The sequence below is a fragment of the Doryrhamphus excisus genome, chromosome 5, assembly GCF_030265055.1.
Source record: "Doryrhamphus excisus isolate RoL2022-K1 chromosome 5, RoL_Dexc_1.0, whole genome shotgun sequence".
In the NCBI taxonomy this organism is placed as follows: Eukaryota; Metazoa; Chordata; class Actinopteri; order Syngnathiformes; family Syngnathidae; genus Doryrhamphus; species Doryrhamphus excisus.
Window position 1 is genome coordinate 12,907,498 of NC_080470.1, and position 23,417 is coordinate 12,930,914.

Consider the following 23,417-nt stretch of genomic DNA (forward strand, 5'->3'; position numbering starts at 1 on the left):
AGTGTAGTTGGGGGGGGGGGGGGTGGTTATGCTACAGCTAGCAATGTTAGTTTAAGATAACATTAGCTTACTTTCAATTACTTAATAAAATTGCTTTACACAAAAACTGTGAAACAAAATTAAAGACAGTAAATCAATGCCATGCCATGTTCCACTGTCCGTTCACATGAAATAGCAACATTTAGTTGCATCATTACTTTTATTAATTAATATTTAGAATTCTGCATCACTCAGAACAGGGGTGGGAAAACTTTTTGACTCGCGGGCCACATTGATTTAACAAAATGGACGGGGGGCCAGACTATATATTTTACACATAATTTGTTTAGAATTAAATGAATAAACCTCAGAGTAAAATGCATGCATGTCTAATATCACTTTTAATGTAAAGTATGGCAAATGGGCTGATATTTATTCAATAAAAGTAAATATCCTGACATAAATACAACCATCAATGCTGTATTGACATAATGCACTACCACAATTTACATTAAACCACTTCATTCATTCATTCATTTTCTACCACTTTTCCTCACGAGGGTCGCAGGGGTGCTGGAGCCTATCCCAGCTGTCTTTTGGGCGAGAGGCGGGGTACACCCTGGACTGGTCGCCAGCCAATCACAGGGCATAAACCACATAATATACAGCACAATTCTAAAGGCTAAATAAATACAAGTTACAACAAGGTTTATAGTGCTATTGAAGAACAACGGGAAATGACAAAACTATGCCACCACATCTAATTAGTAGACTTGTCACTGGAGCTGTTCAGGGACGTATGCTGGGAACTGGTGGAGGCGTTGAGAGATGATGAGATCCGCAAGGGAGACAAAGACATGCCTCGTCTGCGCATCTCCTGCATGGCCCTCTCGCTGGCATCACACAGACAAAACCCAGTTATTACCAGAACGCGAGATGCATTCAGGGACACTCCTAAAACACGAATTTGCTCCATTTTTGTGTTCAGGGAAATCCCAGAAAATACACTGAAAACATGTACATTTACTTTTAATTACATATCTTTGAACGCAACCCCTCATTGCTCATAATAACACGGATAAAGTGTGATTCAAATGTTCTGCTGCTACTAAAGAGACCAGTGTTAGGCAAATAGATTTCTAGATGGGCTATATTTTAGCTCAGTTCACTCAAAATATGAATAAATACAGTAAAAATGGGCTATTTAGACAAAGCTACAAATGGTGAATAATTGAGATTAATTCATTTAAAAACAGATGAATCATCATGAATTATACTCTGTGTTAAGTGTCATTTTGACATGCATTATTTCCAGGATTTGTGGGCCACATGAAACAATATGGTGGGCTGAATCTGGCCCCTGGGCCTTAAGTTGGACAAGTGTGCTCTAAAAGGCTGAAAACGATTTTCTCACAGACTTCTCTTAAAAGTACTGTAATTTTTCCCCTCAGAGGATTAAGCTGTCACCATGATATAAACCTTTATTGACAATACAGCCAATGTTTTAAAAACTACTATTGCATTCTTAACGTCATACAAGTGTAAAAAGAAGTTAATGACATTACTTGGTGCAACATGAAGAGTGGACAGGAAAGTCTCGAGGTTTGAAAATAGGGTGTTCAGCTTTAAAGGTTCCACTGGGATTTATGAAAGTAAATAAAACAGCCATTAAACTCACCGCTCAAAGCGCTCCGAGGTCAGCTGTCTGTTGAGCACATCCATCTCTGTCTGCAGCTGAGAGACTTTACCACACAGCTTGGACACCTCCCTCGAATGCTCGGTGCTGTAATTCAGAATTAAAATGCTTTTAACAAGTCTGTGCAGCACTTCAAATCTGCAGACCAAATCAAGTCATACTTCTTGTTGTCGGCCAGGGTGAGCCGATCACGCAGGACTTTCAGCTCGGACTCCTTCTCGCTGGCCGTCAGGTGGATTTGGACCTCCTTTTGGCGATTGCTGGAGAGCAGCGTCTCTAAGTTGCGGACGATCAGCCTCTCGCTTGCCAGCTGCTTTTTCAGCAGTTCAGCCTCTGACCGAACGTCTTCCAGTTCTCCTTCCACCTGAAGGTCAAGATATTAAACAACAGTCAAACCCTGCTTTCAGTACACTCCAGCTTTCGTCTGATGCGGTTTTCCTTTACAATTTTACCCAAATTTTGCCTCTGTTTTCATGTAAATTAGTCTGTTTGTTTTGTACTGTATCGTTCTGCAAAACCGAGTGCCCAAACAAATGACCCTGTGCGTTGGAGACAGCCAAATAAACTGCCATGGGGCCAAAGAAAGTTGCAACTTTAATAAAGAAGGATGAGAAACACCATTGTCAATTCCATCTCGCCACAATGTACAGGAAGTACAAGTCTGCATCAACAGTAAGTTTCATCTATCCATCCATTTTCTATACCTCTTATGCATCCATCATTTATATCATTATTTTAGATCATTTTCTGACTGTAAAACAATTATTCTGTTTGTTACTATGTTTGGGTGTCTGGAACGGATTAGTTGGAATTACATGATTTCCTATGGGGAAAAATTGCTTTGGTTTTCATACATTTCGCTTTTCGTCTGACCTTTTGGAACTCAATAACAAAAACTGAGGTACCAATGTACTTTATTTTATGTACCATAACAGCTGCCACCATACGTTCCTGCACCAAAATGAAAACAGCAAATGAAAGGCAGCCCCCACCCTCTCGAGCTCCATGCTCTTGGATGTGACTTGGCGAGCGGTGAGTTGCTTGCCAGAATCCAGTTTGACGCAGAGCTCCCTGACAGTGGCCAGGTCGGAGACGAGACCCGCTTTCTCCTCCTGAGCTTTACGTAGCTCTTCCTCAAGTCGGGACATCCCTCGAGTGAGTGTTGACACCTGTGCCTCGTACGCCTGCAGGGCCTGTACATGCTGGAAAAACAGCAAAAGACACAAAAATGCTCAATTTTATGCCTAAATGTATTCAAACAGTCGCCGGGTGCACGGTCCTCACAAACAGAACTACCCGAGTTTTGTAGAAGTAGCTATTTGAAGCATCATAATTGTTCAGTATTCAGTTGTGGGCTGTTCTTTTGGGGGGGACTCATGCATGTTATACTCACCGCACTTCTGTTTAACTAGAACCCTTACCGCTATTACAACACGGGTTCTGTTGCTGCTATTTTCAGTGCAACACACTTGATATGAACTATATGGTCAAAGAGAGTAATGGTTTCCGTTACACTTTGCACTCCAAATTATTATTAATATTGATTTCATGAAAAATTAAGTTGTAACATGCGTTTAACATTCTCTGTCTGCTTCCAAATGAAGCCCTCCACGGTTAAGGACACCTCAGCTATAAAATATTAAAATATTGCCATGCTCTATATCAGCTGCTTGTTGTATGACACCTTACCTGCTGGATCTCTAGCTCCTTGTGGCTGACAGCTTCACGGAGGTGCCTGCGTTCCGTGTCGGAAGACAGGAGCTCCAGGCGGATTGAGTTCTTGAGGTCCTCGATCTGCTGCAACCTCTGCTTCTGTTCCTCCATGTCACTATGGGCTGTGCGGAAGCCCTCGAGCAGGTCCAAATTTTGCTGCTCCTGTGGGTCAACCCAACACAGACAGCTGACAACAGAATGCCCTACGAGCAGGGAACATTCTGAACATATCTCTAACTGTTCTCTCTTGCCTTTGTCTTCAAGAGGTTCTCAATCCTGGACACTTTAGTAATGTAAGAGTGGACACTCAGCTTTAGCTCATCCCGCTCCCGTAAAGCCTCCTCCATTTCCACGTGGACAGCCTAGATGTCACAAAACTTGCTGGTTAATTAATGTGTTTTCTGAGCAGGAGGGATCAAATAAAACTCAGTTCTTTACCTGATTCTCTCTTGTCATTGTGGACAGGTCATCTCGAAGGCTTTTTTTTTCTCTGACCAAGACTTCTTTGCTGTTTCGAAGTCCTGCCAGCTCCAGCTGAGAGTCGTCCAACTGTTTCCTCAGACTGGTTAGCTCCCTCTCACGGCTGTTAAGTGCCCCCTGCAGCTGACTGTAACATAAAATATAAGTCACCAAAACTTGGTTGAGTAATGATGCCTTTTGGGGTCTACTCACGCCAGAGATTTCTCCATTACGCTGACTGTGAGCCTCACATCTTCAAGGGTTTTTTCCTACAACAACAAAATGACAATTTTGTTCAATTATGACAGTACAGCAGTTTGATAATGCGGGAAAAAAACAAATCCAAGCTACTTTCTTTGCGAGCTCCTCCTCAAGAACAACCAGCTTCTCTGTCTTTTCATCCACCTCATCCTGCAAAGTGTCTTTCTCCTTATCCAGTGCGGCAAAAGACATCTGAAGAACCTCCACTTCCTTCTTGTACTTGGAGACCTGCTGAGTCAGCACCCCTGGCAGACAAAAATAAAAAAAGGCTAAAGTCATCTTAAAAAAAACGATGCAGTAGCAAAAATATCAAAAGCAAAAGTACCGATTGTCTCCTCCAGTGTTTCCATCTCCTCATGAGTAACGCGCAGCTCATTGGTCTTCGCAGACAGCGCTTGTTGGAGGTCGGAAAGTGACTGTTGCGTCTGCTCCTGTTGTAGCCTTTCAACACACAAACGTTTGGCGAAAAGGACGGCCCAAATTACCACCCTCGTAATTTGCATCAAAGAATTGATTAAATAATACATATTTCCGAAAAAATGTGGCACTGCCTTCTAACTGATCATGCAGAGGAAGCTCTGCTGTTCACTCATTTGAGGAGATAACAGTATTTAACCTACTTAAGGACACACCTGAGGGCGGAAGCTGCTTTCCTCTGGTGTGCCACCTCCTCCACGTTCTGAAGCAAGGCAGCAGACTGAACATCCAATTGTTGCTCCACGTCCCGCTTGCTGTCTTTTAACGCAAAAAGCTGTGAACGCAGCTCTAGGTTCTCCTGCTCCAACTTCAACACAAAACACATGCAGTAGATCAGGCCTTTCCGAATCTTTGTTCCACGACACACCTGATTATCTGTCGATGATATAGTTTTAAGTAAATATAGTAATCTTTTTTTCCTGAAGTGAAATCAGACGTTAGAAAATAAACATGCAATGGCAGCCAATAAAGATTTATACATCATGCCTTTGACAAAAAAGAAAAGGTGTTTTTTTACATAGCTCTGTATTCATCACCAAGCTTACACTGTGAATGGCATCCTGCAGTTCAAGAATCCTCTTTTCCTGTCCACGTCCCTCAGGAATTGTGGATGTCTGTCCAACCTGAAAGAACATGACAATGAGAGATTTTTTTTTTTTTACCTGAAAAAAGGCTACATTAAGGAAGGTTACATGTGCACAATAATTACATTTGGACAAACGCTACCGTCTTTCAATTGGTCAAGATGAGTAAATCTTGTAATTCATAATGATGGACAGATGCATATTAACCTTAAATTCCTCCATCAGTAAGTCTCTTTCGGCCTTAACCTGCATGATTTTATTTTCTGCCAGCCTCAGCTCCTCTCTCAAGTTCAAGATGTCATCAGATGTGCTTGAGCTTACACGGGCATCTTCCAGCTGCTCTTGTGTCTACATAAAACAAGAGTGTTAGGTCCTATCAGCTTTCAAGAAGTCATTTCAGATAACATATTAAGGGGGTCATGTGCTCCTTATAGGTCACCTGATAAAACATCATTTTGAAGTGGTCTCTTTCAGAACCGAGTGCTTTCACTTTCGTCTGGATGTCCTCAGTGTGCTTCTCCACGTCCAGCAGAGCTGCCTTCAGCTCATCTCTTTCCTTCACCAAAGCAAGAAACTCAGACTCTGCAACATCTGCCTGAAAAGGTGTCGGCAAGTTCAAAATTTGCACGAAGGACACTACCAATGAATAGGACTATCAACTCTACATCTTTACTTTCATAGTATGCCCTGAGTATGCCCATGATGGTGAGCAGAATCCAGAAATGATGCATTGGAAAAATGTCCTCGGCACGCTGCACTGCGATAAATTGCTCTTCTTATGTATATCAAATTTTTTAGTTCCCCAAAAACAAAGACAAGTATGAGTCATAAAAATGTTGTGTATTTATAACACTGGTTGTAAATATACAGGACAGTGGACTAGACGCTCATTTGTTTTTCTGGGTAATTCGTTGAATGAATAACAAGTCAGTGAAAATGTATTATCACCATCATGGGGGGAAGAGGGGCTTTACACTATGTTCCATTCATTTGCGGCCGAGTCAACACCTTAGTCACCTTACCAACATAAAAATAATCTCCTCTTACCCTGATTACCTTGCGACAAGGACTCCTGGTTCGGTTTGGACTCCCGCGACTTGGGCTGCTGGCTCCTTGGAATTTCCTGCAGCGTTCAGCCTCGTGGCGATAGTGATCCCTCTCCTCCTCTAGACTCTTCACAAAGGCGTCCAGGCGTGACGGGGAGCGATCTCTTCCACAAACGCCATGTTTGGCTCGCATAGCCTCCAACTCCAGCACCAAGTCTCTGTCTACAAACAGCAGGTCAATCAATACAGGTGGAGAATTCCCTCTGTATAGTTAGATCACCACCAAACCGCAATTTACCGGTGGACATCATCTTCTCCACTTTGTCCTGCAGCCTACTTTTCTCAGTCTCCATGAAGTCCACCATTGCCTCTAGTTTCTCATTTTGCCCTCTGAGTTCCACCAGCTGGTCAGCCAGAGAACTCTTCTCAAATTCCCTCTCAGAAAGCTCCTGGGATATGAAACATTAAGAATGGTGATCAAATCGGGAGCATCTAAAATTTTGAGCATCAAATTTTTTGAATTTGTGGATTATTTCAAGAATTTCTAATGAATTTTCAGTGCACAAGGTGAAAGTCACTAATACTTGGTGAAAGGAGCATTATTTACATAATTTGTGCGTTGCACATGCAGAATTGATTGTGCATAAGAGAGCACACTTTGGGCTTTGACTTTGTGGATTATTTGGAGTCTTTCTATTAATTCCTATTATACTAGGTGATGGTTATCATTAGTAACTGGTGGGTGGAATGATGTGACGTTGGGCAGCACATGCTCATGTGCTCGTGCATGAGCAAGAGTACCGTGGGCTTTGAAATTGTGGATTATTTCAAGTCTTTTGTAAATTAACTTCCATTGTATAAAAATGAAGTTATCATTAAGTGCTGCACATGCGCCGAGGAGAGCACACTTTGGGCTTGGATTATTTTTAATTATACTTCACAAAACACTCACCCCTCTTATTTTTTTAAGGTTGTCCTCCAAATGTTCAATTACTTCCTATGAAGGAGAAAAACAAAGCTTTAACATGGGGGTTTCTTTTTCTAGCTTAATATTTCTACTCATTGTGCTCACTTTGTTGCTTTGCAACTCCTGATCGGCCATTACCAAGGCCCGCTCCTTGTCCATTTCCATCTTCTTGGCCAGGCCGTCAATGTGTGTCAGCTCCTGACACAGTTCAAAATTCTTCAAGGAGAGGTCGGCCACTTTGGTGGAGGACTTCTGCTGCAGTCCCTCTACCTTCTGCTCTAGCATCTTGTTGCTCTCTTGCAAGTACTCAACCTGTGTAACACAAGAATACACTTAACACACACATACACCAAAAGAATGCAGCGTAATTCTTTAATGTCGAACTCACTTGAAGGTTAAGCTGCGCAATCAGTTTCTCATTGCTGATGTTCTGAGTCTCCAAAGAGATGACATCACAAGGTCGCCCTCCATGAAGTGAACGATTCAGACGTTCAATCTCTTTGTCCCTCTCAGACACCTAAAAGAAATGTTGGGAAAAGCTCCTTCAATGACAATATACAGTCATAAACCAACCATATCTGTGTTCGCTTACTTGAGTATTTAGGAGTTGTGTGCGTTCATGGGAGTCTTCTAGCTCACACTGTTTTTTTGTGACTTCTTCCTGCAGCTCAAGAATCCTATCCAAAATGGCGTAAGCATTTATGTAAAACATTTGCAATAATCACAGGCAGCAAAAATAATACACGGCAAACCTTCTATCGGCCAACTGCAAGAGATCGGCTATGTATGGGTCGTCTGGCTGGGGCACGGGATAAGCCGAGGTCGTGGGAGGAGGAATGAGCTCATCCGTTTGCATTCTCTGACGCCTGAAAGGGATGCTGCGCTTTCTTCCACCTAGGAAACAAGTCACAGGCCATGTAACATCCATGTATATTTCTCATTAGGTCATGTTTATATTGCTCCATCCTCATCACTTCATTCTATGTACAGAAGATATAAAAAGTGAACAATAAAAACACAGGTTATTCTAACATTAAATCAATTATGGGGGACAACGCACACAACGTATACGCAGTTCTAAATGTCAGACTGTGGACAACCTGCCTTCAAGTCTGTCCAAAAGATTTGCAATAGGATTTAGGTCTGGGCTCTGTCTGGACCACTATTAGTACAGCTGCATAATCATCATCATGGATTGGATGCTACCTGGCGTCTGCACCACTGCTTGCAAGTTCTTCTCCTGGAGCTGCAGGATACGCTCGGATTTGGCTTTGCCATCCTTCTCCAAGCAGCGGACCTTGTGCATGTATTGATTGTTCAGAAACTTCAGGTCACAAGTCTCATGTTCCAGTTTTCTGATGCGGGTTATCAGCTCTGGAACAATGCAGGCAGGATTGTATGGGGTCATTAAATTATAGTCTAACGCTGGGATAGTATTGATAATGACGACATCTTACCCCTGTCGGCATGGTCCTTCTCCTCATTCACCTTCAGAAGCTCCAGGTGGAGTTCATTGTTCTCCCTGACAAGCCGGGCGTTATCTGTCCTGTATGGCTCCAGGACATCACAGTTACGTTCCTTCTCAATCTTCCCTGCTGACAGTTTTGCATTGCGCAGGCTTTCAGTAGTGTGGACTAGATCGCTGCAGCAAAGAAGCAATTGATTTAAATAGATGGGTACAACTATAATGAGCGCCAGGAGTATGTTTTACCTGAATAGTTTCTCGACTAATGGCAATGATTCAATTGCAAGAGGGTGTCTGTAGCCGAGCTGATCCAGACGCTTCCTCAAATTGGCATATTTCCTCTCGACGCTGCTTTCCATGGCTTTAATCCAAAGTTAACAAGAGAAAATATACCACAGCTGGTCTTTTACCACTGGATACTGGGAACATGTAGCCAATGTTTGCTAACTTCGCTACATCGGCTAACATTAGAAGCGCTCCCTGGCTAGCAGCTACGGTCCGAAGTAGCGAGTTACTATATACTTTACTCGTTTTCTGCTAGTCACTCAAAACATACAATAAAAACGTTCATAGCATGGCACATGTCAGTAAGTCCTAATTGTCATGAATAGAATCTCAACATTGTCTCCGACTAACCTCAGACGGAAGGAAGCAGTTTTGGCTGACAGCTAATGTCACCAACGATCATTTATCCGCGCGTAAGTGGCTTGTTTGGAAGCACTCATAACGACAGAACGAGTGTGCTTGCAAATAATGTATTTAGGATTCGATATTAAAATTCGATTAACTGGGAGATTATGTTTTTTAAGTGGTTGGAAAAAAGTTTGAAAAGAGCGCCGATTAGCTGAGGTTTGGATTCGTCACCATGGATGAAAGACAACAACCGGGGGTGTGCATTAGTGATGGGTCGTTCGCGAACAAAACGACTCTTTACGCCGAGTGTTTCAAGTGAACGAGCCGTCGTTTTTTCGTCTTATGTTCCTGTTACGGCCGCAAGTAATTGGGCAACATGTGTGGTGTCGTGTGTGTTGACACCAAGTAAGGGGGTTTGGGGGGGATTGTGCTGCTGCTTGTTCTGTTTTGTACATTTTATTACATTTTTTTACATTATTACATTTTATTATTCAGATTTTGTTCTGCAATGTTTTCATGTTATTTTATAACTACTTGGGAATTTGCAATTCAGAGTGGACTTTTTAATAATTTCCCATGTATTTTGGTGAGAAATCAATTTTAGCAACACAAGACAATCTGAAGAGCCGGTTGCGAGCCGAAAGTGTCGATTCTTCGAGTGAAATCGAGCCAAATAAAACAACTCCCTCTTCAAATAGCCGAAATTCCCATCACAAGTGTTCATGTTGTTTGTGTTCACCAGCGTCGCCCGTGTTCGCTTCGGTGTCCCACAGCCATAGATAAGCTCCTAAACAAAACCATTAAAAGTATATATACTGTATACTACTACAGTATTCAGATTTTGCACCAGCATTACCACAAACTCCTGGATGCTTCCTGTGCTTCTAACATCTTTGAATGTGGCAGGATTGTTCACTGCACACCCAAGGCCTCTTGGAATGCAGCAGGTGTACCCCGCCTCTCGCCCAAAGTCAGCTGGGATAGGCTCCAGCGCACCCCTGTGCCCCTTTGAGGATAAGCAGCATAGAAAAAGAATGGATGGATGGACTAACCACAAGACACCATCTGTTAGAGAAGGGTATTCAATAAAATGCCAAGTCTACTTTTTGCCGCTTGCTCTCATTTCTTCTATTTAAAATCCGGTTAAAATCTACCAGTGTAAAATGTCAATACTTGTAAAATTCTCCCAGTTTAAGATTTCGTTCAGGGTGGTACTAATGATACAGTTACAACTTCCATCAACAATTGAAGAGTTAAAAAATAGAAAGTTGAGATGGGAGTGCAGTTTTATTAATAATTAATAAGACACGTGCGCAAAACTCTGAAATGAATAAACTGACGGCTGAGTAAACTGTTCGGCCAGCATGTGGCAGTAGGGAGTCATTGTTCTTGTCAGCTTGGATGGCAGCAAGGCTAAATTAATGAGACTGGGCGATACTGGAGAAATACTCCAGCATGTCCTGAATGGTGAACTCCATAGTGATTCCAGATCCAGGATAACATCTGCCAATTAAATCTTCAAAGTGTTTGTATTGGCGGATGAACTCGTCTTGTGTGGAGTGCCACACCACCTGATGGGAGAGCACAGTGAAAAAAAAACCACACACACAAAAAATAACGGTCACTTTAAAAAGACAAAGTATTGACAATATCTCACCTGTAGGAGACTTTCTTCTTCACACAAATGTTTGTCAACCTTCTTGTAAAGGTTATCCAGTCCCTTTTTCACCTCTTTGCCAGGGTATTCTTTGATGACCTTGCGTAATTCTTGCTTGTTAAAGGCCAGCTGGTAGCTCACCTCCTCCTCACGGATGCCCTGGGCTACACGGGCTTCAACTCCCTCGAAGAAATGCTGCAATGGAGCCATAATAATCAACCACTGCTTGCAAAATGCTTGTTTTTTTGTGCGATATTTCTCCCTACGTTGAGTTTCTCCAGAGGTTGGCCCAAGGAGTTGATGACATAAGACTGCAGGTGGTCAGTGTACTTATACTTGGCATCTCGCCTCTCTGCATCCAGGCAGGAGATCTTCAGTCGGGACAGCGTGGAAAAGATGTGGTGAAAGTTCTCCATCATCACAACATCCCGTGGTGTCTTCTGGCTTTCACTGGCCACCTTCTCCACTGATGAAGACAATGCATTATCAGAGCCTCCACTAAAAAAAAATAAAAAGTGCAGCAGTCGCTGTTGTTCTCACCGTTCATGAAGACTGCTCTGATAAGTTTGACATAAGCTTTATCCAAGTCCCCTCGGCGTTCCGCATTCCGGAAGATGGTTTCAGCAAGCTCTGCAAACTCTTCAAAGCCGGTGACAAAAGGCAGAATACCCACCTTGCTTTTCTTGGAAATCTTCACCTCCTCCATTTGTCTAATCTGACCAGACTGTGAAGAAGAAATACACATTCTGTTATTGAATCAGTCATATGTTCAATCTCAACCATATATTACAGCTCTACTGCTCCTTCTGCGTCACTTTCAGCAGAAGTAAGATATTTAACTTTAAGACACAATGGCTTTTCATAGAACAATGCCAAAACATAATAATAGACAAAACAAAATAGACAGCTGGGATAGGCGCCAGCCCCCCCGCGACTCTCGTGAGGCTAAGTGGTAGAAAATGAATGAATAATTTCCTTTGAACTTCTGTACTTCTTCATAAAACTGTGAGCAGCGAACTGTGATTGGGTAATCAATTTAAAAATAATATACACAATCATTGATAAGCCACTTTTTGTCGAATTGAGATGGACCTTTGTCGCAATCTGTTCCACGGAGCATATAAATCAATATAAATAACACAAACATCATGTTAAATTATACACATATGTAATTTGGTCACAAATCAATTTAAGCAACAAAACAAATCGCAGCTTCCTGGGAGCCGAAAACCCCACTTTTTCAATGAGCCGTTGATGGAACAGTAGAAGACACTTTTTACAGAAAGGTGGGCATGGGAAAAAAACAATTATTATTGTTAAGGCTTTGCATAACTGATAGTTACTCTAACTGTGTTACTTTGATAATCCACAGATACAGACTGTGAGGACTTAAACAGTATAAATTCTGGCACAATTCTGACTGAAACCTGATGTCACTTTGTTAATTAAAGAGATTCCGACAAAACTGGAACCCTGGTCTTAGGAATAAGGTTCTCTCAGGACTTATACTCACAATGCATTTGTCAAAGTTCCTCTTAACGGTAACCAAGACGTTTCCCAGCGTGGTGCTGAGGTAAGAGGCCGGGTCCACGTTCTCGGCCGTCCACACGTGGTGACTCATCTTCACTAGCATGTACAGCGAGTGAAAGCTGTCAATCTTGTCCCCCAGAGCGATGAGGCTGTTGAGCTCCGTCTCTATGCTCTGGAAAATTTTGTTCATCATCAGCCGCACCACGTCTTTGCTTTGGCAGACAAGAGACGAAATGGGGAAGCGTGAGCGACAGAAGTGTGACGACAGGAGACATTTAGCATTGAAGCTAACGGCAAACTCACTCAGATGACAAGGAGTGTCTATGATCTGCCTGGGGAGGCATTCTTGACGGCGTGCTGCCATCCGATTCCTCTGCCTCCGGCTGACAGGACAGTAGAAATAAAACATGACAAATCTTAGAAGACATTTGCTGACGCCTCTGAGTGATGAAAGCACGCCAGTGTCTGTTATTGCTTCACTAGTTTATGTTTTCATAAAGACAGAAAGAACAAGGATGTGCTTCATTCGGCACCAGGAGATGCTAGAGATGAACTTTTATGTTGGAGTGGAACCTCCAATAGAATACGTTATGGTCCCTCATGCAAATAATATCATGCAAATAATCTGTACCAAACCTTGAAAAAACACACATAAGTGTAAACACAACTTGTTGTTGTTGAAAATTCAAACAAAAAAAGCCAAAGAACCTGTAAACCACAAAACGCATACCTGATGGCAGCAAAGCATTCAAGCGTATGCAAGGGTGAAAATGTGTGCCATGTACAAAAAATGTGTACATGTTGGCAGGTCTGCAATTCAAACAGCAAAATTTTATACCACCCTTTCAAGGTGAAGTTTTCCCCTCCAAAAAAAACAAAACACTGTACTGTCTTGTTGTGAAGAAGTTCCAAATAAAACTGTGATGATGATCAGCACCGGTGCTTTGAGTTATAAAATGCTACACAATTATGATTGATAGTATTCGTGAAACCATTCTTCCCAGAGGGGCAAGACTATGTAACATAAGAACACTGAGATACCTGAGCGAGAGGCGGCGATACAGTTGGGTGCTGCTGCTGCAGCTTGAAGAACTTGCTGATGAAGTCTTGTTCTGCGAGGCACAAAGGCTCCAGTTCGCTGAGAACCTGCTCAAAGATCTGCAAACAAACACGGCGTCCATTCCAGTTCATGACTACACACACAAGAACATCAGATCTCCTGTGTGGTGGGCTACCTTGTCAAATTTGGTGCGGTCGGCCACATCCAGGTCGGAGGCTGACATGTTGCCCATGTCAAGTAACGAAGACGACTGGGAACGGCGACTGTTGGAGCCTTGCACAGTCAGCTTGTTCAGGCTGGATGTGGAACCTGTCAGCTTCCCTGAGCTGCCATGGAGGCCTGATTGCAAAATATATTGTGTTCATTACTCCATACAGAGTACATATAAAAACTCACATTAATATTAATTATACTCTGAATCAGAATGCTGCGTTCAGTGGTTACTATGAAGATGTAACATAAGCATAAAGGCAAGCGGCTTCAGATTATTCTGGGGTGGTTTTGAGTGTAGTTACAGAGTAAGGTGTGTGACAATGACTTCTTCTTTCACTTACTTTCTGTCTCCTGTTTGAGTGCACTCTCTTTCCGCGGAAGTGTGGCTGCAGCCAGTTAGAAAGGGCAGGCATCAAAGACAGAGAGAGGTTAGGCTTAGTGCAGTACATGCAGCACAGGAGGCGGTGGGCTCAGTGTTAGATGGACAACAAGCTGAAGTGCACTGCAGTGACTCCCAACCTTTAGACAACATATCCTCTTTCTGTTTGGTTTTTTTTTCATTTAACATGAAGTGCAGTAAGCAGAGCTCAATTTATATATTAGACATTTAACATGGCAAGGCATTGATTATCACAACTGGTTAATGAAAGTAGTTTGTACAGACAGGGGAAATATATTGTTGACACAAGCTTTACTAAGCTTAACACTTAATTATGCTCCACAGGTACAAGTCTGAAGTTAAATGTCACAAAATGAGTCAATAACGCAATTAATGTGACAGCCCTATCAGACAAGTGCTTCAAACAATTTGAAAAGAAACTCAACAAGACAATAAGACACTTCATATTTCATTAAATGCATTCAACGCCTTACCAAATTTGCCCTTAGCCTCCTTGCTCGTTCCCGCCATTTTTATTTTGGCAATCTCAAAGAAGTCTTTGATTTCTCGCTCATACAGTCGACTCATGTAGTCCACATAGGTCTGAAAACAAAACATGATTCAACCTTTACACTTTACTTGTTCACACAAACCAAAAAACAGTGCAGTATGTGGATTGGATATGTTGATTTAAATATTTGTAGGTCAACAGGTTTTGTTAAAAAAGGGTTCTTGACCACTGAGGTGAGCACACTGACCCTTGACAGGCCCTCGTACTTCTCCCTGTGGGTGTTCTTCAGCCACTCCATGAGCTTGGCGTAGCGCAGAAGGTCCCGGTGGAGGGGGCTGTGTTTGGGCAGGGTCAGTTCAGCGGTGTGCTGGGACAGGGTGGAGCTCTGGTCGTGGCCCTGGATCGCAGAGGGACATCTGACCATTAGGACTACATCAAATAACACACAACAAGTATTAGTAAAATCACACTGCAACACTTGCTGATAGAATTCATTCTTTATTTTAAGTGAACCCCCACTGTATGTGTCTTGCTGTCCTTCAACTGCAACACCACAATGCATGCCTGAGCCTTTTTGAAGACAAAAGCAATTCCATATTAGCAGTCAGTGACTTGCAGAACGAGGAGGAGGGACAAGGACACTCCATGTTGGAGCTGAGGGGCTATTAGACGGTTAGAGACAAATCCCAAGCAATAGCAGTTCGTACTGGAGGAAGGCCTGGATTGCCTGGAGGGGGTTAAGACTTGAGCTAAGGCAGGGGAGCGAAGGAGGTACGGTGAGGGTACTCACTGGAAGTGAAAGACAGGAGGACCTATAGAAGTGAGGGATGGTCATTTTGAAGTGACTGAAGTGGTTGAACTGACAGAGACAGAGCAAGAGTGTGGGATGATTCAAAAGGAAGCCACATTGACAATCCATAACAGGAAGGAAGGAAAAAGGATAGTCCAGGAGACCGAGTCAGTCAGCACCAAACAGGAAGTCCAGAACCAGAGAGCGAGATAATGGAGGCCTTAAACATCAACAACACTGATGCAAGTCACTTCTGTAACTTACCATATGTTATCTAATGAGATCCAATACAAGTACACAAGTCTGTGTGTTGGAGTTTGCAGTGGTGTAGAAATGCAGTGTATTACACTGACAACTGCCTCTAATGTCTTAGTGACTGCAATTACCTACAAGAAAGGGCTAACATTTAAAAAAATATGAAGCAAAAAAGAGAAAGAGGCCTTTATTAGTCCCGCAAGGGAACATTTCAAGTAATTTTAGGTAAAAGTAATAAACTAGATATTCAGGCACCACAATGCATCCCACTGGGCATCCTCCAATGTTTGCTACAATATAGGATAAGATATTAATATTACTTTTAAGAAATGTTCAATGAAAAAATATTTTAAAAAATGTACCTGGTGCACAAACACATTGTTGAGGTGGTTGGTTAGACGGCGAGCAAATGTGTCTCTCAGCTCTGTGAACAGGTGCTGCTGCTGTTTCACTGCCATCAGCTTGTCATGGCCTACGTAAGCAAAACAAAAGTCAGTACTCCTTTAATATTTCAGCAACTATTTTATTGTATCTTCTAAATGGGCAATACTATATACCTGTAAATGAAACTTTTATACAGTAAACATTTGAGTAGTCAGTGTACAACTTGTAAAGCAGCATAGCTTTACTGCCCTCTAGAAACAAGGAAACACACTTCTTCAATTTCTTCATCTGGCAGGTGTGTTTGGACTCCTTATGTTGTGCGAGAGGCAAAACGTCTTCTAAGACAACCTCAGAGAATGCTACAAGCTGTACACAAACTCCACTTAAGTTTCCTTTCAAGTATTGGCCCTTGAGAAACTACACCGTAATAAAAATGCTTGGTGAAATGCGGGACATATGCTCATTTTTGTGAATTATCCATCTCATATTTATTTTCTTCATTTGTGGCAAGTCCAAAAAGCATACCTGGAAGCAGTGCTACATTCATGCACTGCAACAGGGCTTCGGCGGCGTTGATGCAAGCCTCGATGCCTTTTGGGGAGGTCAGGTCACCATCTTGCAGGGCTCTGATGTGTCCCTTAGAGAGGTCCATGTTGTGCTGCGACAGGAGAGATGACACCGTTGCCAAGCAACATGGTGCGACACTGCAATTAGCATCAACTCCATGAGGGTATCCACACATGTCACTGTGTTGCATAGTTAGTCACAGCTGCTTTATTTACAAAAAGATTAGAGAGTGATTAGGCTATAATAACATTGTATGGCTGCTGACGAGTAGAAAGCATAGACAGATGCATAGAAGGGAACAAAAGCCATGTAGGTTTAGTTTAGGTTTAGTCACCTTGGTATCAAATTGCCCACCCGCAACTGAATTTAGCATCAATCAAAAAGTATTCCTCACCACTAGGAATTGTATCTCGTCTAGCAGTTTGCCGTTGTTGGTGTTGCTGATTTGGATAAGGCGGTTGCTCTGCGAGATCTGGTCCATCTGCTCCTTGACACTTTGCAGCATCTCCTCGTAGCTGCTCAGCTTGCCTTCAATGGTGTCCACCTCACCCAGGGCCTCGTCCAGCAGTTGCATCAAGATGTTGACTTGTTTCTCTGATGCCATGATGGACTGGATATTGGCCTGTAAAGTCAAGGATGAGCACAGAGCACATATGCTTTTCTGACTGTACTGCAGAAATGCAAATTTGTTTAGCAGGTAGCATCACGGGGGGCTCTGTGGCAGCTCAAAGCAGAGAAACGCTGTGCCTTAATGTAGAAATGTGCCTTAATGTGCCCAGAAAATAACATGACAACAGACATGCATGTGAAACCGTTTTCATACACAAGGCATAGGAAGGATACATTATTTATCCATGATAACTTCAAGGTTTCTACGACATTTGACCATTTTCTCATTTTACATGACTTCAAAAAGGATCAGTCATTTTCCAGGTGTTCCAGGATGCATGCAAACACTGAGTTTACCTTATTGCTCCACTCACCCCATCCAGCACCTGCAGCTCCCTGGAGAGCTGCTCTGCAAAGGCTTCGGCGTTAGAGATGGCATAGTCGCACATCTCCATCATGCTCTCAATGTCTTGTTCCTCACGGGCACTTAACTCTTGGTAGTCATCCAGAGCATCCTCATCGCCACCGGCAACACTCTGGCTCTCACCACTGGGCACAGACTCTAAAAAAAAAAAAAAGAGAGAGAGGAAACATGCAAAACATTGGCAAATATTCTGTTGAGTTCAATATAAACTGACATGTTTTATGGACGGGTGAAGACATTCAGTGACAGGGAGGTGACTGACCTCATGATATTTTTGTCTTCAGTTTTAGAATAATGGTGTTATAAAAACAAACTCATTCACCACACGTTGGTCATTTACCAGCAGTGATGACAATAGAGCACTAATAGGTCCATATAATTTTGGATTCGCGCACTCAATTGTAGATTAAAAACGTAATCTACTGTTAAACCTGAAAATGCTGTAATCGTGAGAAGGAATTTTTGTGTGGGGAAATAATTTCCCAGGAGACCTCTCATTCATAGCAGCACATCCTCACAAACACTAACCAGCCCACTGCTGAAGTAAGAAAACACTCTTCACCAAGCATGAACATGAGCTAACATACAGCAATGGTCAGCGTAAACCGGATGGGTTAGCTTAGTTTGGTGCACCTGTGTGTGTTCCAAAGTTGAGTTTTAGGAAATAGACGACAGGACCAAAAGACAAATAGAAGGGGTACCCAGCAAGCTATCGCAACAGTCAAAATACATTTTCAACACACACCATACTTCCGGCTTCCTGCTCACATTCTGTCAATAAGAGTGGCTTAAAAAAATTCTATAGCAATGAAATGTTACAAAAAAATTGGGCAAAATTGTCCAATGATGTATTGCATAATTACATTTAAGAATTTTTGCATGTATATTAAATTACTTTTATTCACCGAGACAAGTAAACACACAATCTATAGTTATAAAATAACTGCAAAAAGAAAAAATAATAATTTTAGAAAATTAAAAAAACAGAATTGGGGGAAAAAACGCATTCAAGTGCTACAAAAACAATATAAAAATGTTCAGTATTAAAGGTTTTAAAGTCTGTTAAATCCTAATATTGATAACAGTGTTTGGTTAAAATACATAGACAATTATGAAACAAACATGTTGTGGTCTAGACGTGTATGAGTTAATGCATATAACCATTGTTATTAAGTGGCAAGGAGTTATGGAGGTGAGTGTCTAATAATGAGGGCAATGGTTTGACGCCATGAAGAACAATGAAAAGGCGGGAACAGTAGGGAGGGGGGAGTGGGGGAGTTAAGTCCTACCAACCTTCCGCTTTAGGAAGTTCTGGCCAGAGAAAGTTTAAGAGAGAAAAAGTGAGAAGATATTTAAAAGCCAGAGCATAACGCAAAATTCAGAGAAGTACTTTGACGGCTCAGTCCAGAAACATGCCTTTTTATAAATCAACACAACACAGCAAATCAGACAAAGAGAATAAGAGGCGAGTGCACACCTTCCAGCAGCTGGGAACTGACATTGACAAACTCCACCTTCTTCCTCAAGTAGCGCTGGTTCAGCTTCCAGATGCAGGAGATAAATGAGTTCTTCTCTGCAGTGCTGCTAGCCACCCAGCGGTAGACCTTCTCAAAATGAAGGTCAAATTCAGGATTTTCCTGAGCAAAAAAAGAAAAAACAAATAAAATAACTATTTAACATTAACATAACTTAACATTATAATGGCGGCACGGCAGTCGAGTGGTTAGCGCTCAGACCTCACAGCTAGGAGACCAGGGTTCAATTCCACACTCGGCCATCTCTGTGCATGCGTGGGTTTTCTCGGGGTACTCCGGTTTCCTCCCACATTCCAAAAACATGCTAAGTTAATTGGCGACTCCAAATTGTCCATAGGTATGAATGTGAGTGTGAATGGTTGTTTGTCTATATGTGCCCTGTGATTAGCTGGCGACCAGTCCAGGGTGTACCACGCCTCTTGCCCAAAGACAGCTGGGATAGGCTCCAGCACCCCCCGCAACCCTCGTGAGGAAAAGCGGTAGAAAATGAATGAATGAATGAATATTACAATGATTTAGAGTGCATGAGAAAGTGGAAAGGCTGGACCTTTATTGAGACAGAGCTGAAACAGAATCAATGTTGTAATAAATGTCAAGGAACAAACAGGAACTGCTCAGTAGGCATGGACCAGTTACCAGTTTTTAAGGTAAGTCTTTCAAGGTTCATGTATTATATGTTGATGTTCGCTTTCAAGCATAGGTGGTGTCAATTCTCTGACCTTGCTTGCATCTTTGGCGTCCACTTCCGTCAGGTCACGAAGCTCCCATGTCAGCTGTCGTTTGTAAAAGTCCCCTTTGTCTGATTTCTTCACCTTGACTACTTTAACCTGCACGGGCCGCTCTGTAGTAACTACAACAAAACGAATACAAAGTAAAAAGCAGATTTCAGTAGAGAGTCAACCTTTCTGGTTCATGTTTACAAAGGTTGTAAATGTTCCACTTTTTGTTATGATCCACATACCCGTCGCACACAAAAAGCAGTTCTTCTTCTTCTTTCCTGCCTTGCACACGTTCACAATGCCAAGCAGACGCTCGTCGTTGGGCGTGAAGATGTCCCTCTGGAGAGCGTGCTTGATGGCCGTCATGGTGGATGCTGTCAGACAGAAGAGAAAAACATTCATTATTCATGGATACATACATACAACTTTACTAAATATTTTAGCTTAACTGCTGCTGATGACAACACAAACACATAAAACAGCAAGAAGAACATTCACAGAAAGAAATCATGGAGAACATCAGACAGTAATGTTCAAGTGCATATTAACGCTTTATTGTGTCATTTAAAATCCACTTGTCTCTGAGGTGGGATGACAGTACTAAAGATGAGCAATGTCGGCGTTTATGCCTCCAGACGACAACAGGGTCAGAACCTGGGTTTATATCTATATGAGAGACGTGAAAACGCGACCGTAGAAGCCCAAAGTTCGCTTGGTTAGGACAAGTAAAAGGGCATCTCGAAATGCATTGACAACATCCTCACTAGCTCAATGCTAATACTAGCTTGCACGCACTAACGACTCCTCGTTCTTTAATCAAAACCACCGCGACAATAACACAACATTAATCAGCTCCCCATACGAACGTCTACATTTGACAAGGATTAATTCAACAAATAAAGAGCCATTACCTTGTTTCAGTGTATCCTAGAACCACCACTAGACCTCTTCAATAAGCAAGCACCGCCTTCCCACTTCCTGGTCTGGAAGAAATTTAGTCACGTGACCACGACAGTCATCAGCATTTAAGCTTGGAACCAACGGGGGCGCTGTTGCTACACGCAACAGCCAAATCTAAGAATTAAAATACACAGCACATTCATTCATTTTCAATGGCTCATGAGAGACAGGGAACACATAAGTAAAAATTTGGATTGCATTTTTTTAGTCAGAATATGATTTAAAAATCTGTAATATTTGGTAATAACAGTTAAATATCCACATTGTCATCTTCCATATTGACTAACCACCCTCCTATAGCTTCTTGAAATGGTTTGGTCCACTACAGCCTTCACTGTGTTTCGTAGCTGCAGCATGTACTCCGGTTTCCCACATTCCAAAAACATGCTAGGTTAATTGACTCAAAATTGTCCATAGGTATGAATGTGAGTGTGAATGGTTGTTTGTCAATATGTGCCCTGTGATTGGCTGGAGTCCAGTCGAGGGTGTACCACACCTCTCGCCCCGAACACAGCTGGGATAGGCTCGAGCATACCCGCAACCCTCGTGAGGATAAGCTTTATAGAAAAGGAATGAATGAATGAATGTTTCCTTCCATTCCTCATTTTCCTCTCAGCTGTTACTTCAACTTATCTTTTAAATGGATATAAGAGATGTCATAATGTATGTGTTTGGGTCAATGTGACTGTTTCTTTCCATTGCGCTTTTGTTTTGCCACATGTATCACGTACTCATGATTCACACACTCCTCCGTGCCGTTCCCCCTCTTTAATTTTCTGAATGTCAAAAGGTTGACAGGGCTGATGTCAGCCCACCTTTGCTCACGCCAAATACAACAAAACCCCCAAATTGGCCTGATTACAGCAGTTGTTTACTTATTAAGATACAATGTAGGTCCCACAGGGTGAGTGACATCGCTGCATCACAACACTCGGCATCAGATGCTTGAGGTTTTCTGTTTAGGGAACTGCTATGCGGCCGCTAGGTAGCCCACCCCAACCTGGTCTTGACAAGCGCCGAGGATGATGTGCAGGTACGTCTGGAAAACAAAAGGGGCTTTTCAGAGCAGCTCTGCAGCATCAGTGGAAGCAGATTACATCTGTGTAATCTACATTTGACATTCACACTGGTGATGAACGCCAGAATAGCCTTTCTAATTTCGGTCAGAATCACAACTTTTCTATCTGGATGGCATTTTGTGCAGCCCTTTAGTAGGGCTGCAGATTGTATCACGGAATATGTATGCAGGTGAACACATTTGCATGTATACAGACTGAATTCATCTTCTTAGTTGCACTGTTTTGAAGGGCTGGCTATTTAATGAAGGAGATGTAAACTAGAATAGCACTCAGTAGAAAAGAGACCTCCTCCGAGGCATCATAAATGTTCCACTCATGTAATGTACAAAGTGGGTATGAACAGCCACACACAGCAAGCTCCAATCTGCTTGGCCTCATTGCAAGCTACGTATATGGTAAAAAGGGAAAATAGTACATCGATGGATTCGCATTGTATCTGCAGCAAAATGGCTATGAAAATACTACACCTTAACCTATGCACACATTTCCAAAGACTGACTAACAAATCAACTTCTATCCTTCTTTAAACTAGTGGTTCTCAACTGGCTGGGGGACCCTTCATCACTCCTCAATGACAAATGGTGAAACAATTTTTTCGATTCATACTTCTCATATATCTTGGAGAGACTGTTTTCAACACTTGAGCTATAGTGCTAAGACGCAGACGACAACGTGAGATGCATTAACAGACATTGGGTCATTATATTATTTTTTTTTTCCCCAGGCAAAGACCCACGACCCACTGGGAACAGCTGTGCAGCCCACTTTTGAACTCCTGTCCTGAAGGTGGCACTAATGCGCAAAAGGGGAAATACATTTTTACATCTGCAACATTATCTGCACCAACATACAGGTGAGAGGACCTATCACATTAATTAGTGTAAATGTTCTAATCAACAACTCTGTTCTGGGTCGAGTGGTCTACAAAAACAAGTAAAAACAAAAGCTTCTGCGTCAGAAAACATTTGTGTTAACAACTGCTGATGGCAGCGTCGCAAACTTCAATTTGTTTTTTTATGAACACTGCAAGATGTCAGGAGCTGCATTTGAAATATCATGATTGGTCAGCGTCTAGCAACTTTATCTACCTCTGCATGCGCCTTAAAACGTTACTACGGCTACTCAGCTGTGGGTGTGAAACTCATGCGTGTTACACATCCCCGGACTGTTGTTTACGACGAACTCATCAGCGCTATTAATGCTGCTTGCAGCTATTACAACATTGGTTCTGTTGTTGCTTTGTTGTGCAATATACTTGTTATTAAATGACCAAGTGTTTCAAAGGGAGTCACTTTGTCATGCAAGTTAACAAATTAACTTGAAGTCTCATGTTGCACTTTTTTATGCTTGAAGGTAGCAAACAGAGAACCTCTTCAAACATATCCATATTGAAGTAGTCCTCTGCCAATTGCATACAGTGTGTGACCCCCTGACTGGTTCCTATGCAAGAGGGGAAAATTGTTAG

General features: G+C 42.3%; 2 protein-coding genes across 8 annotated transcripts; both read right to left on the reverse strand.

Annotated features, from left to right (window-relative positions):
* Positions 1 to 233: 233 nt before the first annotated feature.
* On the reverse strand, positions 234 to 9,552 carry LOC131130093 (centrosomal protein of 135 kDa-like). Of its 4 annotated transcripts, none has more exons than XM_058074232.1 (24): positions 8,894 to 9,552; positions 8,640 to 8,824; positions 8,389 to 8,556; positions 7,935 to 8,076; positions 7,775 to 7,859; positions 7,571 to 7,699; positions 7,288 to 7,494; positions 7,168 to 7,212; positions 6,514 to 6,664; positions 6,226 to 6,437; positions 5,609 to 5,764; positions 5,377 to 5,517; positions 5,131 to 5,208; positions 4,729 to 4,892; positions 4,434 to 4,549; positions 4,199 to 4,353; positions 4,061 to 4,116; positions 3,827 to 3,995; positions 3,640 to 3,750; positions 3,365 to 3,550; positions 2,668 to 2,877; positions 1,837 to 2,039; positions 1,658 to 1,762; positions 234 to 872 (listed from the first exon to the last, which is right to left on the reverse strand). In XM_058074232.1, the coding sequence occupies exons 1-24, from the start codon at positions 9,004 to 9,006 to the stop codon at positions 740 to 742; spliced, it is 3,420 nt and encodes a 1,139-aa protein (XP_057930215.1). In that variant the 5' UTR covers positions 9,007 to 9,552; the 3' UTR covers positions 234 to 739. The 4 variants fall into 4 exon arrangements, with proteins under 4 accessions (XP_057930215.1, XP_057930218.1, XP_057930214.1 ...); XM_058074235.1 differs by having other exon boundaries at positions 235 to 872; positions 5,609 to 5,725; positions 6,217 to 6,437; XM_058074231.1 differs by having other exon boundaries at positions 236 to 872; positions 6,217 to 6,437; positions 8,894 to 9,551.
* A 721-nt stretch (positions 9,553 to 10,273) lies between these two features.
* On the reverse strand, positions 10,274 to 20,908 carry exoc1 (exocyst complex component 1). Of its 4 annotated transcripts, XM_058074238.1 has the most exons (20): positions 20,825 to 20,908; positions 20,156 to 20,287; positions 19,914 to 20,044; positions 19,137 to 19,296; positions 18,953 to 18,970; positions 17,610 to 17,797; positions 17,021 to 17,248; positions 16,585 to 16,717; positions 16,038 to 16,147; positions 14,878 to 15,027; positions 14,614 to 14,722; positions 14,082 to 14,126; positions 13,703 to 13,866; positions 13,509 to 13,625; positions 12,771 to 12,850; positions 12,451 to 12,679; positions 11,478 to 11,661; positions 11,204 to 11,403; positions 10,938 to 11,132; positions 10,275 to 10,851 (listed from the first exon to the last, which is right to left on the reverse strand). In XM_058074238.1, exons 2-20 carry the CDS (start codon positions 20,277 to 20,279, stop codon positions 10,699 to 10,701), a joined length of 2,718 nt encoding a protein of 905 aa, XP_057930221.1. In that variant the 5' UTR covers positions 20,280 to 20,287; positions 20,825 to 20,908; the 3' UTR covers positions 10,275 to 10,698. The 4 variants fall into 4 exon arrangements, with proteins under 4 accessions (XP_057930223.1, XP_057930221.1, XP_057930224.1 ...); XM_058074240.1 differs by lacking the exon at positions 14,082 to 14,126 and having other exon boundaries at positions 10,274 to 10,851; XM_058074239.1 differs by lacking the exon at positions 18,953 to 18,970 and having other exon boundaries at positions 10,277 to 10,851.
* Positions 20,909 to 23,417: the final 2,509 nt, after the last annotated feature.

Coding starts and splice junctions, on each gene's coding strand:
- exoc1 (XM_058074238.1), bottom strand. CDS start 20,279: ATGACGGCCATCAAGCACGCTCTCCAGAGGGACATCTTCACGCCCAAC. Junction 16,148..16,584: donor GAATGTAGCACTGCTTCCAG/GTATGCTTTTTG, acceptor TTGCTTACGTAG/GCCATGACAAGCTGATGGCA. Junction 10,852..10,937: donor AAGAAGAAAGTCTCCTACAG/GTGAGATATTGT, acceptor CTCTCCCATCAG/GTGGTGTGGCACTCCACACA.
- LOC131130093 (XM_058074231.1), bottom strand. CDS start 9,006: ATGGAAAGCAGCGTCGAGAGGAAATATGCCAATTTGAGGAAGCGTCTG. Junction 4,550..4,728: donor GCCCTCAGGTGTGTCCTTAA/GTAGGTTAAATA, acceptor GTGTGTTGAAAG/GCTACAACAGGAGCAGACGC. Junction 4,354..4,433: donor AACACTGGAGGAGACAATCG/GTACTTTTGCTT, acceptor TTTGTCTGCCAG/GGGTGCTGACTCAGCAGGTC.